The sequence below is a fragment of the Corticium candelabrum genome, chromosome 1, assembly GCF_963422355.1.
Source record: "Corticium candelabrum chromosome 1, ooCorCand1.1, whole genome shotgun sequence".
Lineage (NCBI taxonomy): Eukaryota > Metazoa > Porifera > Homoscleromorpha > Homosclerophorida > Plakinidae > Corticium > Corticium candelabrum.
Window position 1 is genome coordinate 11068699 of NC_085085.1, and position 12739 is coordinate 11081437.

Consider the following 12739-nt stretch of genomic DNA (forward strand, 5'->3'; position numbering starts at 1 on the left):
CTGTGTGACCAAATCACGTCGAAAGTTGCGGCTATTTTGACATTCCCTGTTTGGATGTTGTCACTTCAAAACATTGCTGCCATTGTACAGAACAGGTGGGGTGAACGTGGCAGCTATTTGACACGCATACACAGGCAAACGAAGGTAGCTGTGTTTAATTGGAAAAAATCCTGCTTTTATCGATGTCGCTTATGCTACATAGTAATAAATGACACACTTTGTGACGGTGTGTACCGTTCGAGATCAGGAATGGGCATTTCAGATTCGGTTTAGATCCGAGACACCGTCACCATCTACCTTGATCAGATCAGCATGTGCAAGCAAATTGGCAGAGCTGCAACTTGCTGTTTTAGAGATATCCTTTTACACACAAGCTCGCACAGAGCTCTCCTTTATGTATATAGATTTTAGCTTAGCAGCAACAACTTATTTGTGTGCTTTAATTTAATATATATAATAATATATAATTTTCTTTTCTAATTAGAACAATCTATTAGCATATATGACACCTCCCCAACACTAAAGATAGCTACGTATATGTATATAATAGAGCTGCACTGCCAGTTTTGGGGTGGAGCCAATATTGATCCCTGTGCAACTAAAAAATACATTTGTATTGAGAAAGTGGCTTTTTTCCTAGTAAACGCAACAGCAAAAAAAGCAGCTCACACGCAATGCTGCTAAGACCATACAAAAAGCTAAAAAACCAACACTGGCAGATTCAGTCAGCAAAGCAATGTCGCAAACTAAAATGCGAATGCTCAATTAATCGTTTGTCATCACATTTTGAGTTTAAGGAGATAGCGGATGCGGCACTGACTTTCTTTGTATATGAGGTACTCGCTCTGACTGAAGTTGCTTGTGCTGTACGGAGGCTGCTGAAGAGGTTTCGTCTGTGGAACAGACACATCCTTGCCATCCAACTTCACTGAGGTGTCTTTTGTACGATCTACAGTTAATTAAATCAAAAATAAATTGTCATGATGTGTATCACATAATCATCGTGCTAAATTTTTTTAACCGGGTTCGGTTCGTCCCCGAGCAACAATTGAGTCAAAGCCAGAAGGAGGGGCAGTGAGCGACCAGTTGTCTTTTGTAATAGAATGCTCTTTACCAAGTGCAACCTGAGCAAGGAACATTATGCCAGTGTTGGCAGCAGTACGGACTGTGAACACAATGACAATTCATCAATAACATATCTGACAAACTCGCAAAAGTCTTACCATAACCGGCTGATTTGCTGTTTTCTGATGCAAAGTAAATTCCTTTTCCAACTCGACCTCCAGAATGTGGCATGATTCGTAGTCCTCCTTTCAGTATAGCGGCAACTACAGCTACGTTTGTGCCATGCCACAACAACTGGTGATTCTCTAGACCCTCGTATGGCTTGAAACGCTCAGCCTGTAAACACATCATGCGACTAAGTAAGTGAATGGCATCACATTTTTTACACAAATTGACTTACAGAACTTTCTCTGTCCACTTCAAATACATCTTGTATCTCCAGGGAACGCCACGTGGGACCAGTAGCAGCTGTGTAAGTTTTGATGATCTATGACACATGCACATATTCAGATAACTACCAGATATAATCCTCATACTAAAGGTTAGTTATTTCTCAACTCTACTGCTATTACTATGCTCATTGACTCTAAGCAACAAACAACAACGCAGCTGTCTTTGCCTTAACTTAATTAAATAATACTTATTGTGATTAAACATTCTGTAACTGAACCATACGTCAGTGCAATAGCAGCTGGAAGTAAAATGTCATTATTGCTACAACCCATAGAACCCAAACACACATCGTAAGTTGCGTGCTTGGAAGCTGAAATCATCTAGAGAGTGCCTGTATTTGCCAATTATTGCAAAATTAAATTTATTTTAAACTATTGTTAATTAGAGTCATTACCTCTGCCAGGAGGTTATGTTTTGTTGGCATTTGTTTGTTTGTTTGTGGCCAAGATTACTAAAATGTGATTTTGATAAATTTGATGGGATGATAGAACTTTGATGAAGGGAAGAATTGATTAGTTTCTGGGATTAATCTGAAGTAGGTCCCTTTTGAGGGGTCGGTTGGCTTCGCTTAGAACTTTCCAACAAGACAAGGAGATGACTTCCAATTTCGCTCCTGCACACCCATACCATCTCGGTTCAATGATTGATAAGACAAATTATGTCGATTAGTGGTAACACAAATGTCTTTTAAATAGTTGCCATGGAAACAAGGCATTATGAGGTAACAGGCCTTGGCGGAGGTAACAGGCCTTGGCGGAGGTTTGCACACTCCGAGTGCTGTCTAGTTAATTGTTATTTAGTTTGTCATAGGTGTAATGACAACCAACCTTGAACGTATCTGAGTTTGGGTCGACATGCTTGAGATGACATTTTAACAAGCCATAATTGATATCAATTGGATGGTCCACTTCATCACCCTGTCCCAATAGAAGTTTGAGCAATACAAAACAAATAACAAAAAAGAACGACAGTAACCTGAGCTACTTTCTTCTTCTCACTTTCAGACTCAAGCTCCTGTGCTAATTCAATGTCTGCAAGAACCTAATAGTAACACATGACACTTATCACTGCATCTGAGCCGTGATCAAACAAACAATTGCAAGCCAACCAAAAGCATGTCCATCTTTTGCCGAACGCCTTCCTCACTGTTAATCGTTGGTGGACGTTGTCTACCAAAACTGTGAGGAATCAGTGTGTAAAAGCGAGATGACAGCTCTCTCATACGATCACCAGATGTTGACTTCTTTTTAAGTTCTTTTTCCATTTCTTCAAGAACCTGTACCAAACCCACCTTCACTCACATACCTCAGATATACTTCAAGGCTAGTCTCGCGTAGCCAGACCCTTCTCGCCGGCAGGATGTAGGCAGGAAGGGTCTGGCTATGCTAGACTACTTCAAGGCAGGGTGTGTGACATTTCTGCAGCAATCTCATGTACACACAATAGGACAAGCAACAATCACCTCAAAGCCCTTGGCAATCTGTGATTTGCTTATCTTTCCCAATGGCATTTTCTTAGTATCTAGAAACAATTAACTAATATCACCTCATGAAGCAACACAACATCAAAGCAGTATGTAGTATATACCAAGTTCCATTTTCTCCATGGCCTCTTTGAACATGTCATGATCAAAAATCAACTTGATGAGACTTTGAGTGTGCTTGTCAAGTGTGCATGAGCGGACCTTCTTGGGGGCATCCGTTTTATCATCTAAAGCAGCCAACTTGGCAGCAGTACCCTATCAACACTGAAATCAGACTCAAGTATACGCTGTGTCCAAGAAGACACTGTCACAGCCTAGCAAAGAGACAGATGCGGATGGCAGAACAAAGAATTAATTAACAAATAAACACAAACGTAGATAAATAAACAGAAAACAGACGATAGTCAAGGTAGGAAGTGCAAAGTAAGAGTAAAGAAAGAGAACCCAAATCAAACAAGACAAGCAAGCACAACTCATGAACTGGTAGTCAAACAGACATACTATGGTATACAGTGTATACATAAAATTGGCAATAACAACCATACGAGCCAAAACAATTATAAACAACATGATAAACTATTGATACCCCGTCATCTTCATCTTCGTCATCCATTTCAATGAGAGTGTATTTGCCAGGTGCGGGAGTGAATTTGTGTCTTGCTGACCAGTCATTCTTTGTCTTGTCTTTGAATTTTTTCTCAAACTCTTTGACTGCTTTGTTCAAATCTCCAAATGCTTCTTTCATTGCATTCTGTCCAGACTCTCCAACACGACCCCATCTGTTCCAAACATAATATGATCCAAGACAGTTAATCAGTTGAATAACATAGTATTTGTTGTTGTTATGGCCAATGTTGGTCTGGTTCAGCATACAGTCATAGTCGTCAACTACAGCTGCTTGTGCTCTGGAAGCCAGATAGCAATGTTGGTCAATCTTGGCAGTTCTCTTCTTTTTGGTTTCCTTGAGCTGTGCCATTTTCTTAGATGCTTCCGATCTGCATAAAACCTTCATGTTAATTAACGTAACAAGCACAATACAAATGCTACAATAATAACTATTAGAACTCGTTAGTTTACTTTTGTCAATCCATAATTATTTCAATTTTGCAAATAATCTTTAATGATGCTTAATTATGTAAGTATAGACTCCTTAGAGTCAGCAGGTGTCTTGACAACATTACACATACCCTACTCAAATTAAATATTTTAATAATATTGCTTTCAAACATTTGTGTTAAAGAAACTTCAAACAATATTTTTCTGCACTTGAAACATAGCCAGCTACAACCAAAGTGTAGTAAAGTCGCGTGTCACTTATCCGACCCCCTTGGGACAGGACCCCTGTTGGACAAGTGGATATGTTAGATAACTAAAGATGTTATGAACTCAACTATTGTTCATATTATACAGCAATTTTTCCACATTAGGTATACTGAATGTAGATGTGAATTTAAAGGAACCAAATGTCTTATTGATCTAGAGATAAAAATTATTCTTTTCATGATTGATTGTAAATTTATACAATATGTAATATGCGTTATCTGTCATATCATCAGTCATATCATACATCTGTCATCATCACTCACATGGCAAGCTTGACCTGTTCAATATGGATGTGTGGGATAAGTGACACGCGACTGTACTACTGAGTAAACACTGTTGCTACAGTGTACCTAGTCATACATCATAAACAAATAAACTTGAAGCATTTCAAAGTTTTGTTCTAAACAGTCTTTCTGATAGTGGCAAGCAGGGCTTCAACTGCCAGCCTACACATGGCCAATTGATATTCTGGTAAAACCGTTACTCTATTATATTATCTATATTATCTACTGAGAACCAAAAGATAAATCTTTTTTCAAAGTTTCAACTTTAAAGCAGTAAATTAAATGCTTTATACATTACTAAAACGCTTCTTCGGAGCAAGTGATAAACGTGATTAGGAGATTAGGGAGGAGACACTAAAATGAGCAAAGTTAATTAACAAGTACCACCTAGGGTCTATCTAAAAATGTCGAGAACCACTATAGACTATCAGATAGCCATGTAGAACAAGCCGTAGAGATATTAATTATTAAATTATAGTTCTCTTCCTATACTTTCGGGTGGGTTGCGGGTATGTAAGCGGTGTCATCAAACTTTGGATCTAGCCCCACCTAATCACGTGAACGAATCACGTGGGGACCGTACTTCCCGCTCATTCTTTGAACGGTAGACATGTACAATTTGTCACGTTGTAAAAGCTGCAAAAGTACTTAATTCACAATACACGCTTATTAGCTAATACAGGGAAACATTGCAGACATCGGTCACACGAGCTGCATCTTACCGTTGGTCTTTCTCCTCCACTTTCTTCTTTTCAGGTTTGGATTTCTTAGCTGAAGGCTCTTCAGCAGCGTCTGTTTCATCGTCTCCCATCGCGTCTTTCAATCTCTTCACTAGATCAGCCTTCTTTCCGCTCGTCTCGAGACCTCGTTTTGCAAGCTCTGCCTTCAACCCTGCTACTGTCATCTTGGATGCGTCTACGTCTGTTGCGGCCGCAGAACTATCTTCGTCTGCCTTCTTAGTGCGTTTCCTTGATGGCATCGTTCTTTCTCAGTAGTTACAACGTGTAGTCGTACTCAAAACGCACATGTACTTAAGAGACTTGATAACGCACGTTAACACGTCTTTCGAAAATAGTCTACTACGCACGTTAGCACGTCTTTCGGAAATGACTACGTACGGTTACGTCACATTCAGTCTGGTTAGCGTACGCAACGAAGTAAACATGTCGGGTGTGTCGCACTTCCGAGCGTTCATTTCTAAAGCAAATGATACTGGCAAAGAACAGAAAACTTCTCGAAAAGGTATTTTGTAAATTGTTTATGTAGGCTACATGAACTAACGAATTTACATCAAATGTATAACCACGCCCATAATAGTAAATAAGCTAAAAACTAGCTGCTAGCAGTTAGAAATGCATGATACACTGATTTGACTGTGAGGGGCTAGGAGGTAGGTGAGTATATGTTATGATGACTTTCGGTATGACTACGGAGTTTCTATTTTATTGTAGGAAATAGACGACATGTGAAGTCATCATCATCTCTCATACCTCTACATGAAATGACTTTTTACTCTCTCCTTGACGATTTCTCTGAACGCACGTGGTTGCACTACTCCGCATTTGGAATTGTGCAGATCTGTGCAACGGCTGAACTGCTCATCGCTCTAGTCATGTTTCGTGACAACGCAGCCGTTGCTATCACCAGGATTCTACTTCGTGTTTTGCTTCCTCAGTGTCTTTGGTGTGTGTTTGCACGTGCTGGCCAAAGGACATACTGTTACCATGATGACTGTCCTATTTTGTCTTGCAAAAGCTTTGTTGAAAATGATCAAATGAGTCGAAATAAAGAACTAAACATTGATTTTGTTTTGGCTTGCTGTTTTCCTGCTTTTGCCTTTCTGTATTTACTGAGACTTGTTTACACTGGTCGAGGATTAGAGGAACTGGGAAATGAATATTATGTTGTGATAATCGGAAGTCTCGTGATCCAAACATTTTTTGTTAATGTTGTTTTGGCTCTGTTGTACTTTGAATCTCAAGATATAGTGCTCAATCATTCTTGCCTTGATGTGGTGAAGACGAGATGGTCGGTACTAAAAGGAACTGTAGTCGCACTGACATCAGGTATCAGTCTAACAGCAGCAGTCAGAACACTACAGAATATTCAAATGATGAAAACACACTCTTTCTGGCCTGTTGCCATCGGCACGTTTGTTGTTGTTACAGCTACAAGTAGGAGTCGTATGCTTCGAACAATGTCTGTAATTGTATCTGCAATGGGAATTGTGAGGATTGACATGGTAACCAGTATAATACCCCATCTCCAGTTTATATGGTTTATGGGTCTGTCTGGTCTGCTGTTTAACGTTGTGTTTGGAGGAACAGCAATCAAGTGGTACCCGAGAACAAAACTGGTTGTCGGCATGGCTCTGACTCTTTCAACTGCAGTTGTATTGGTGCTTGAAATCAGTGTCTTTCCGATATCTAAAGAATTCTCTGGTCTCACATTGGTTATTCTTTCACTTGGTCTTTTGGGACATTTGGCTATTGGCAGAGAGTTCATGTAGGATTATTGGATAATGGCATCTTTATATGCAGCATCGACAAGCTCAAGACTTACGAGTAAGGTGATCATTTGTTTGCAATACACTTTGTAGTTTAGCATATCGGCTACTTTCTTTCGAAACTACTTAGCGCTTTGATTAAAACAATTCATTACAGTTTGTGAAATGCAAATAATTACGTAGCAAAAACAAGCTCTACCAAACTTCCTATCAGAAATACTGCTACAACAAAAAGTAGTCTCTTCCTACGAATATGTTTCACAAAATGACAGGGAAAAGGGCAGTCCTTGGTGACGACCATGAGACGATAATGTAACACAAGGACAAACGTTAGTTTGATTGATAGAAGCCTGAATAATATCAGGTAAATATTTCCATAGGGAATAGCAGTCACTGAATGTCTAGCCAGTGCCAGAAACGAAATGGTGCTGCATACCAGTCCTGTCAATTTCATCCATCTTGATGGACAACTAGATAGTGCCTCAGTGAACAGTAACAGTGCAATTGCAATGATGTCCATAACTGTTCTCCACTGGTAATTGTAAAGACAATAGAAAATCATATAAATTTGAACCACACTTGCAACAGTAAGAATCTGAAGACAAATCTTTGACGCTGTTCCAACTTCAGTTCCCAGTTTTTCCCAACTGTTTTGCATTCCTGGACCACAAGCAGATGGTGATATGCGACTACCAGCAGTTTCTGCAGGTGTACTGTGAGCTGCTTGTTCATAGATATCAATTAATATTCTGTACTGGAGGTGGTACATAGACACAGCAATTTGACAAAAGACAATCGTACCAATGATTGTTACAGCATCAATTAGAACACACAGCGTGCATATACTCAGACTGGCTGATGATTGATCATACCATGGAATAGAAAATAGACCTTGAGTGAATAGCATAGCTCCCATCACAGCAATATGAAGCAGAGGGAGAACCAAGAAGTGTATATCTGAAGATGATAAATAGCCTTTTAAAGCATGTAACACATCTTTATCGTCAAGATGTGATTTCTTCTTTAGTAGCCCTCTCTTAATCATGTATTCCCTGACATGTACAATGTCGTCTGATGACAGGGAGTCAGACAGCTTCAAGGAATTCAGCCTATACACACTTCGTCTAAGGCACCACATGCTAGCAATGCCAGCAATTATCTTTAGAAAGACTGGAAACATTCCCTTTAATATTAATGTTAACTGCTGTTGTTGCTCTGGACTTGAGGATAAGGTGGACATTGTCTTGTCAATCTCCAGGAAAAAGCTAATAAAAACAACAACCAGCCAAATACATAAAAACTGATTAGAGGTCAACCAAGTTGTCCATTTCAAATGAAATACCAAGAGGTGAACAGACTTATCCACATCGTTTGTAACATCCGGCACAGGTTTGCGGATGTTTGACTTCAAAGCTGTCCTTTGCCTGACTGTTTCAGAACCACCAGAGCTACAAATAGTATTTATAGTACTAGACTCTCCAATAGCAACAGGTTGTGATTGTCTCCATTCCTGTGAACTTTGGAAAACATCACCATCAGCAGTCTGACCAACAATCTCAACATTCTGATGTTCACCAAAGTCGTCAATCCAATCCTGAATATGCTCCCAAGCAACTGTATTTCCATCTGGATTAGTAGTGTCCAGTTTAAGTACAGTTAGATGATTACAGTATTGATGAACATAGTTGCTGTGAGTAAATGTGATCGGCATAAGAACACTCTTGTCATTGTTGCTGAGAGAAAAAGTGATTAGCAGTTGACGCATATGGTCAAGATTTTTTGACTGCAAGTTGGGCATTGGAAATATGAAGTGCATTAAACAGTGTTCAATGACATGCTGAAAGCATTCCAGCCAAGGAACTCCACTTTGTAATTGGCTCGCTGTTGTGCACTTCCACCCCATGCTGGCCAGTTTAGGCTCAAACACTTCGTTGTAAAATTTCTCATCGTCACGATTTTCTGGATCATACAGAACGAATGCTCTCACATCACCTTTAATGATGACATAAAACAGTCAATTTTATGTACCAAAATGAAAGCCTTATGACAATAATAATAATAATTAATTAATTAAGTTAAGCTATAACACACATAACATGCAATATTAATGAGGGTGGATAACAGCATTTATCCGTATCACACATGCATGTGTATAGACGTCATTCCAGTTGTATCAAACCTATATAGTGTTTTCTTGACGAATTTCAATTGCCCATAAAGGGCGTGTCCAACAGAAGTGACGGTCTTAGCTAATCCGAAAGCTTATTTACAACTCTGGTGTTCTCACCGTATTGAGACGATAATCTCGTGCCTTTCACACTGTCTGCAATTCGCACTTCATCCGAAGTCGACCTCGTGAGAGAATCTGACAGTGAATCCGACGAGACGGAAGACATAGCAAGTGCCAGACTATTTCAAAAACGCCACTTACTATCCTCCTCCTGTTACTATACAACCGAACATGTACTGTATACGTACATCTCTCACGAGCAGAGTTTGGCACACATGTTTGCGGCAGGTTGATATCAATGTCCAGAGAACTTTGCTGTAACGCACGCTAACTCACGTGACACTCACAGAAATGGCATGCACGTGCACCAGACGGCATAATGTCAGCAAACCTGTCTGCACAGTGTACAGTACCTAATCCATTTCGCGCGAAACTAAAAACCAGTATTTCCACTTGTTTTCACGCGAAGAACAAACTTTCAGTACATATTATGATTATCACACTTGTAGTCTAACAAGTCAAGGTGTCTGCAGTAGAAGAGCTGAGTCATTAGAGTAGCGTATTTGAAAATCGTCTGTGTAAGTGTCTCCTAGTATAGGAGTCACAACATTTGACCTGCACATGCATTATCCTACACTATTAGAGTCTAGGTTGTGATCAAGTGCCCTTTTTGATAAACAATGAGTGTTGGAAAGGATCCTGCCATGCGCTGTCTAGAGACCAATTGCACTTTCCACTGTACACGTCTGTTGCAGCTTAGAAAGCAAGCACATGGGGTGAAAATAACCAAGGAATGCACCACCTTCAAAACCTTTTCTGGTTTGTTTCCTACAACAGTACAATTTTATCAATTTGTGTGATTGTGACTGATAGTAATCTTAAGTTAAACATTCCTGTTTCCTCTAAAACAAATAGCCTCGTGTGTGTGTGTGTGTGTGTGTGTGTGTGTGTGTGTGTGTGTGTGTGTGTGTGTGTGTGTGTGTGTGTGTGTGTGTGTGTGTGTGTGTGTGTGTGGACTAAGGTGTGTACACATGCATATGTACTGTAGTATATCAATTGTACTCTATCAATATATGGATGTACGTATGCATATGCATGTATATGTCCACTCTTCAGATATGCACAGCAATGATGTCTTTACAGAAGACTGCATACAGGTCTAGCTACAGCCTCGATAGGTCTTTAAAGATAATGTACATTACATTCAATCACACCAGCATACCACTGCTGCATATCTGCCTGTGTATAATGCTTATGCGTACTATTCCGATTCTTTATATTGTTATGGTCTCACACCTGTTCAATTGTACACTCTTGATAATTGTGTATAACCTACCAATATGTTATAGCTATATCATTTTGTTAACAGATTTCAAACTATGATAAGAAAAACTTGAAAGAGATCATCAATCTTCAATTGTCAAATCAAGTGGTTCCAAGAGAACCAAGGCTAATACTATTCATTGTTACTCATGCAATAGATCTGGTTCTCATGTCAGCAAGAGCAGAGGAAAGAGGCAAATTAAATCACATGAAACTTCAAAAATAGGACATCATTGCATTGCACAGCTCAGTGTTACATATATATATATAATATATATATATAAGTATTGGATAAGTTTGGTGATCATCTTCTTGGTTGCCGGAAGATTTCTTTACGTTCTAGACATCATGATGCTTTGAAAGATGTCATTTTTCAAGCTTTGCTAGTACACAATAAAGGAACCCGACGCGAACAAAGATCTTCTTCAGAGAACTATAGTCGACCTGGCGATATCTATCATCCAAACTTTTTGTTTGGCCGTCCGGCTTATTTTGATGTAACCGTGTGTAATTCATTCCAGCAAAGATTTGTGTTGCATTCAGCAAGCAATACCGGTTTTGCAGCTTTAGAAGGAGAAATTTCAAAGTGAATGAAGTACGACACCGAAGTGTTTTCATCTGGTGCTCTCTTCTTTCCACTTGCAGTTGAATCATTTGGGTCATGGTCGGATGTCAGCTTGGATATATTGAAGACTATAGCATCTAAAACGTTTCTGTTAATACTATTCCTTTTAGTCAGTCTTTAAATAATTTGTTGCAGCAATTGTCAGTCAAGTTGTGGTCGTATAATGCACGCATGATTCTCAGTAGATTGCTGTTAGACAATAATGACAGTAATTTTAGTTCATGGGATTTGCCTGTATCGTAGATTGCTTGTATTGAAATATATATTTGGCTATATATAGTATATATATATACATATATATATATATATATATATATATATATATATATATATATATACACTTAAATCAATTCATTTTGCAAGCAAATACATTTAGCAATCTGAAGCCAAACTGTTTTCACAATCAATTTAATTTGGCAAAACTGACATTGCCTGTGACTGCTATTCAAGGACTTCGATACGAAATGCCTTGTTCAGTCATAGAGGCATGATATCAATATCGTCAGCTATAACCACAGTTACGATCATCACTGACTACTGAGAATGTCTCACAAACCCACTTTGTTTTGCACGTGTTTTGTCGTAGAAAGCCAAACACAACACCTATGCACAAACAACCCCATGGTTTTAACACATTCAGTATACTAATATGTTGATGTTGACTGTCTGTAAGTTGTCGATAACAACTTCAGCAAGTTATTAACTTGGAAAATTCACCAGTCCTGGCAAAATTTACGAAATTCAAAACTATTTCATTTACAGTATTAATTCTGTCATGACATATTATTTATATGTACTACTCATTTTGTGATTTCAATTGTACAGGCACCATAACAAAGTCCACAATAGAGCATACAACATATGACAAAATCATTGAGGTAATTAACACACTATAAGAATACCAATAAGTCATTGTTGTACATGTGCCTATGCTAGGGTGTTCTGAACAAGAACATACTGCCATGTCCTGGAACAGTAGTACGTATACCAGAGAGGGCCATTCAAAGTCCAATTAAAAAGAAGCTAGGAATGTGGGCGATTCACATTGACAGATTTCTAGCTTCTGAGGGCAGACAACAATCTGCAGTAAAAAAGATGGTAACTGCCTCTTCAGAGCTATGTCAAAACAAATCTTTGGGACAGATACCCTTCACCACCAGCTTAGGGAATTTCTTGCAAGTGTCATAGTGCTTAACCGTGACAGATACCAACAATTTTATATTCCTTCTGAAACAGCAACAGTTCAACAACACCAAAAATCCATTCATTAACTAGGAGTGTGGGGAACACAGGTTGAAATTCAGGCAGCGAGTGACGGCTACCAAATGCCTGTGTATGTGTGCTCTCCCCATCCCACAACTAGACAAATCAGGTGGCTATGTTTCAAGCCATCCTACAGTCCTCAAGTACCGGACACATCACAACTGCCACAGCTGTCTCTGTTGTA

At 39.1% G+C, this 12739-nt stretch overlaps 3 protein-coding genes across 3 annotated transcripts; 1 reads left to right on the forward strand and 2 right to left on the reverse strand.

Moving 5' to 3' along the window:
* Window positions 1–484: 484 nt before the first annotated feature.
* LOC134192528 (protein mono-ADP-ribosyltransferase PARP3-like) lies at window positions 485–5648 on the reverse strand. Its single transcript, XM_062661268.1, has 11 exons — window positions 5331–5648; window positions 3588–3996; window positions 3106–3256; window positions 2981–3039; window positions 2627–2794; window positions 2494–2559; window positions 2346–2435; window positions 1466–1552; window positions 1224–1401; window positions 1022–1165; window positions 485–949 (listed from the first exon to the last, which is right to left on the reverse strand). Exons 1-11 carry the CDS (start codon window positions 5585–5587, stop codon window positions 780–782), a joined length of 1779 nt encoding a protein of 592 aa, XP_062517252.1. The 5' UTR covers window positions 5588–5648; the 3' UTR covers window positions 485–779.
* A 108-nt stretch (window positions 5649–5756) lies between these two features.
* LOC134191957 (uncharacterized) lies at window positions 5757–7367 on the forward strand. The gene is made up of 2 exons (XM_062660613.1): window positions 5757–5850; window positions 6060–7367. Exons 1-2 carry the CDS (start codon window positions 5772–5774, stop codon window positions 7115–7117), a joined length of 1137 nt encoding a protein of 378 aa, XP_062516597.1. The 5' UTR covers window positions 5757–5771; the 3' UTR covers window positions 7118–7367.
* LOC134191946 (uncharacterized) lies at window positions 7290–9610 on the reverse strand. Its single transcript, XM_062660602.1, has 2 exons — window positions 9402–9610; window positions 7290–9106 (listed from the first exon to the last, which is right to left on the reverse strand). Exons 1-2 carry the CDS (start codon window positions 9508–9510, stop codon window positions 7290–7292), a joined length of 1926 nt encoding a protein of 641 aa, XP_062516586.1. The 5' UTR covers window positions 9511–9610.
* Window positions 9611–12739: the final 3129 nt, after the last annotated feature.

Bases quoted from the DNA above. Each gene is read 5' to 3' on its own strand.
- LOC134192528 (XM_062661268.1), bottom strand. From the start codon at position 5,587: ATGCCATCAAGGAAACGCACTAAGAAGGCAGACGAAGATAGTTCTGCG. The intron at 3,997-5,330 runs GTAAGATGCAGC...GGTTTTATGCAG, and splicing joins GTGGAGGAGAAAGACCAACG to ATCGGAAGCATCTAAGAAAA. The intron at 3,257-3,587 runs GTATCAATAGTT...CAGTGTTGATAG, and splicing joins ACGAAGATGAAGATGACGGG to GGTACTGCTGCCAAGTTGGC.
- LOC134191957 (XM_062660613.1), top strand. From the start codon at position 5,772: ATGTCGGGTGTGTCGCACTTCCGAGCGTTCATTTCTAAAGCAAATGAT. The intron at 5,851-6,059 runs GTATTTTGTAAA...ATTTTATTGTAG, and splicing joins ACAGAAAACTTCTCGAAAAG to GAAATAGACGACATGTGAAG.
- LOC134191946 (XM_062660602.1), bottom strand. From the start codon at position 9,510: ATGTCTTCCGTCTCGTCGGATTCACTGTCAGATTCTCTCACGAGGTCG. The intron at 9,107-9,401 runs GTGAGAACACCA...TCATCATTAAAG, and splicing joins GAGATTATCGTCTCAATACG to GTGATGTGAGAGCATTCGTT.